The sequence below is a fragment of the Sinocyclocheilus rhinocerous genome, unplaced genomic scaffold (genome assembly GCF_001515625.1).
Source record: "Sinocyclocheilus rhinocerous isolate Xijiao unplaced genomic scaffold, SAMN03320098_v1.1 scaffold366, whole genome shotgun sequence".
Classification (NCBI taxonomy): Eukaryota; Metazoa; Chordata; class Actinopteri; order Cypriniformes; family Cyprinidae; genus Sinocyclocheilus; species Sinocyclocheilus rhinocerous.
In genome coordinates this window covers 88,568-92,065 of record NW_015660877.1, presented here as the reverse complement: position 1 = coordinate 92,065, position 3,498 = coordinate 88,568, and the positions used below count along the sequence as shown (strand labels likewise).

The 3,498-nt window shown below is 39.3% G+C and overlaps 1 protein-coding gene across 1 annotated transcript in view; it reads left to right on the top strand.

Moving 5' to 3' along the window:
• Positions 1-3,106, top strand: part of LOC107725429 (dual specificity protein phosphatase 16-like) — a 4,626-nt gene extending 1,520 nt beyond the window's left edge. The window contains exons 4-7 of the mRNA XM_016534670.1: positions 1,159-1,375; positions 2,195-2,344; positions 2,505-2,722; positions 2,919-3,106. Coding sequence (XP_016390156.1) covers positions 1,159-1,375; positions 2,195-2,344; positions 2,505-2,722; positions 2,919-3,106 — 773 coding nt within the window. The remainder of the gene's footprint in view (positions 1-1,158; positions 1,376-2,194; positions 2,345-2,504; positions 2,723-2,918) is intronic.
• Positions 3,107-3,498: the final 392 nt, after the last annotated feature.

Genomic DNA, 3,498 nt, shown 5'->3' with positions numbered 1-3,498 from the left:
TGGAAAATCGATTGTTCGGAGAAGAAAAGGTGAATGCTACCATGAGTCCTGTGTTGTGCCAACAGTGAAGCATCCTGAGACCATCCATGTGTGGGGTTGCTTTTCAACCAAGGGAGTGGGCTCTCTCATAATTCTGCCCAAAAACACTACCATGAATAAAGAATGGTATCAAAACATCCTGCAAGAGCGATCGACTTCTTCCAATGATCCATGAGCAATTTGGTGATGATCCGTGCATTTTCCAGCATGATGGAGCACCATGTCACAAAGCAAGAGTGATAAAGAAGTGGCTCGAAATCATTACAGTGGAATTTTGGATCCATGGCCAGGCAACTCCCCGGATCTCAAGCCTTTAAAACGTTTGATATATGCTTATAATTGTTTTTCAGTATACCATAGAAACATGTGGAAAAATAATTGTCAAATACTGAAGCAGCAAACTTTGCAAAACACAAAATTTATGACACTGCCAAAACGTCTGGCCATGACTGTACTAAACATGGTATTTCCACGTTCGTCTATTTTTATTTCCATTTTACAGCTTCTTTTTCGAGTAGTTTTTAAAATTGGCGGCACAATACATGATCACCAGATTGTGCATTATATTCCTGGCTCACGCGCGTAGACAACACCTAGAATGTTGTTTGCGCGGGATGTAACGCAAACAGTGATGAGAAAAATGAGGTTTTCGCAAAAATAGAACCATACCGAACTGATTCACAGAATGATTCATTTTTCCAAAGCACTGAAAGAAGCTCGAAAATTCGCACTCAAAACGGTATAAATGCAACGTGAACATAGCCCAAGGATGCATAAAAACACGTGATTAGAAATGAATCGATTGTATTAAATACCATTATATAAGAAGTGTCTGTTTTTATTTTCCGTTCTTTTATGTATTTTTATGCTTTGGCTAATTAGGTCATTTAGAAAACAATTACCTCTCACATTCCCTTTTCAGTATATATGTTTATTAAAATGTATTAAATTAATTTAAACTGAACCTAGACTATAAACTGACTTGACCTGAGGTTTGAAGGCTTAAAACAGTACGACCTTACAAAACCAATGAAGCATTCTTTTGGCTATAACCTACTAAAAGTAGCATTTGCACTGTAAAAATGTCATGCATTGATTCTGTTCTGTTCTGTTCTTCAGGAAGAGTGTTTGTCCATTGTCTGATGGGAGTGAGCCGCTCTGCCACCCTGGTGTTGGCCTTCCTCATGATCTGTGAGGATCTTACACTAATGGAGGCCATTAAAGCTGTACGGCAACACAGGGACATCTGTCCTAATCCTGGCTTTCTTAACCAGCTTCGACATCTTGACATGAGCCTCGTCCGAGAGAGGAAGAAAAAACTGGAAGCTTACAAATTGTAACTGAAAACTTGGTAACAATGTGATGAATCCCATTTCAAGAGCACATCCCTTAAGGGCCTCCTTTCCCATGGCCTTGACCCAGTTCTATTGGGACAGATCTTATTTGCTAATATTCATTGTAGTGCAATAGCAAAGTGGGTATCAGAAGGCAAAATTGAAGGGTTTCCCCATAAATAGTAAATAGCCTCCAAAGGGCAGCAGGGTCGCAAAATAAATGGCAGGATTTTAAATTTCTTCCAGATGAGATATACTTTGAACTTGTCCCGAAATGAGCCAGCAAGCATGTTTGGTTTTTTTACTGGAGCGAAATAAAACGGTTTTGGCTTGCTCTTTATCATGGGAAGGTGGAAGAGCCATGCATGGCTACATGACTTAAGGGTTGGTCTCCTGTAGTGAGTTTCTAATGGGTATCATATGCTTCAACATATTTACGGTTTCTGGTCAAAAACACTGGTGTTGTGACCTACGGATATTGATGACCAAACAAGAATGTGATGATAAAGCATTTAAATTATTTCTCAGTCCAGTGGAACAGACCAAAACTGTCACATTGTTCCCTCTGAAACATATATTTTCTTGTTGGTATGTGAAATAAATTACACAGTACCTCAGGAATTATCTGTTAATTTTCACCGGTGACTGTGAAGGCAAACATGATTACAGAAGCAGAAAGGTCAAATGTGTAATATGTGTAAATACAAACTGTCCCATGAAAATGTGCATTGATCATTCTACTCAGAACACGTGCATTGAATTAACACAGGCTATATAAGGCTATATCTTTGTTTCCAGAGATTTCTAACCTTTTTTGACAGAAAAGCTCCTAAAGACAAACCACTGGCCTCTCAGCTGCAGGCAGTGTATGAGACGCCATCTATATCAGATCTGCGGTGCCTGCTGCTGACAAACAGACAGCCTTTCGGACCTGTCAGTCTTATCTGGCCCGGCCTGTACATCGGAGATGAGTAAGTACTGAACCATCACAGTCTTGGGAGTAAAACAGATCTAACCAAGATACTGGTGAAAATCCAAAGTTTCCCACTATAGGTGTCTGTGTTTACAGTTTATTCTAAGTAAATTATGTAATCAAAACATGAAGACGTGTTAAACAGCCGCTCATTTCAGGTCAACGGCTCGTGATAAAGGACTCCTCGCTGATCTGGGAATCACTCATGTTGTAAACTGTGCTGACAGACCGCATCGCATTAACACGGGCGCCCAGTTCTACTCAGACATGAGTATAAGTTACTGTGGAGTGGAGGCTTCAGATCACCCACAGTTTGATTTGAGCCAGTATTTCTGCTCCACTGCATCCTTCATTAAAGCTGCACTCTCTCAAAATGGCAAGTCTGACTTCCTTGACCTTTTTCTGACTAATTTTGTCAGTGATTGTATTGAAATTAAAAGAAGCAGAGCAAAAGAATAAATGGAGCCGTGCAAAGTCAGCAGGCAATACAGTCATTTTAATAAGTGAAATATGTAAATCATAACCATTGTCAGAGATACCGAATAAGTTAGGAGGTTCTTTGTGTACTGCAGGCAAAGTGCTGGTTCACTGCGCAATGGGAGTCAGTCGCTCCGGAGCCTTGGTCCTGGCCTTCCTCATGATGTACGAGAACCTCACTCTTACGGACGCCATCATAGCTGTCAGGTTGAACAGGGACATCTGTCCCAACTCAGGCTTTCTAGAGCAGCTGAGAGCTCTGGATAACCAATTAAAGAGATAATTCACTCAAAAATGAAGGTTGTGCCATTTACTCACTTTCATATGGTTTCAAACCTATATGACGGATCGTCATACAGCTTCACAAGACATGTAGTCATATGAACATACCTTTTATGATACTAGAAAAAGCATACTGGAGATATTGAAAAAGCGTACATTTTATGTTATAATTTTTTTAAAATCATTTCTACTTTTGTAGAAAAAGAAAGTAATATAAGTCTGGAATGATAGGAATGTGAGTAAATGATATGATGACATTTTGATAAAATATGATGACATCCTTTTAAGATGAACAAAAACACTGAACAAACAAACAAAAAAGTTCAAAAGTTTGGGGTCGGTTTGATTTTTAACTGATTTTAGATGTCTTACGCATCCCAAGGTGGCATTTAT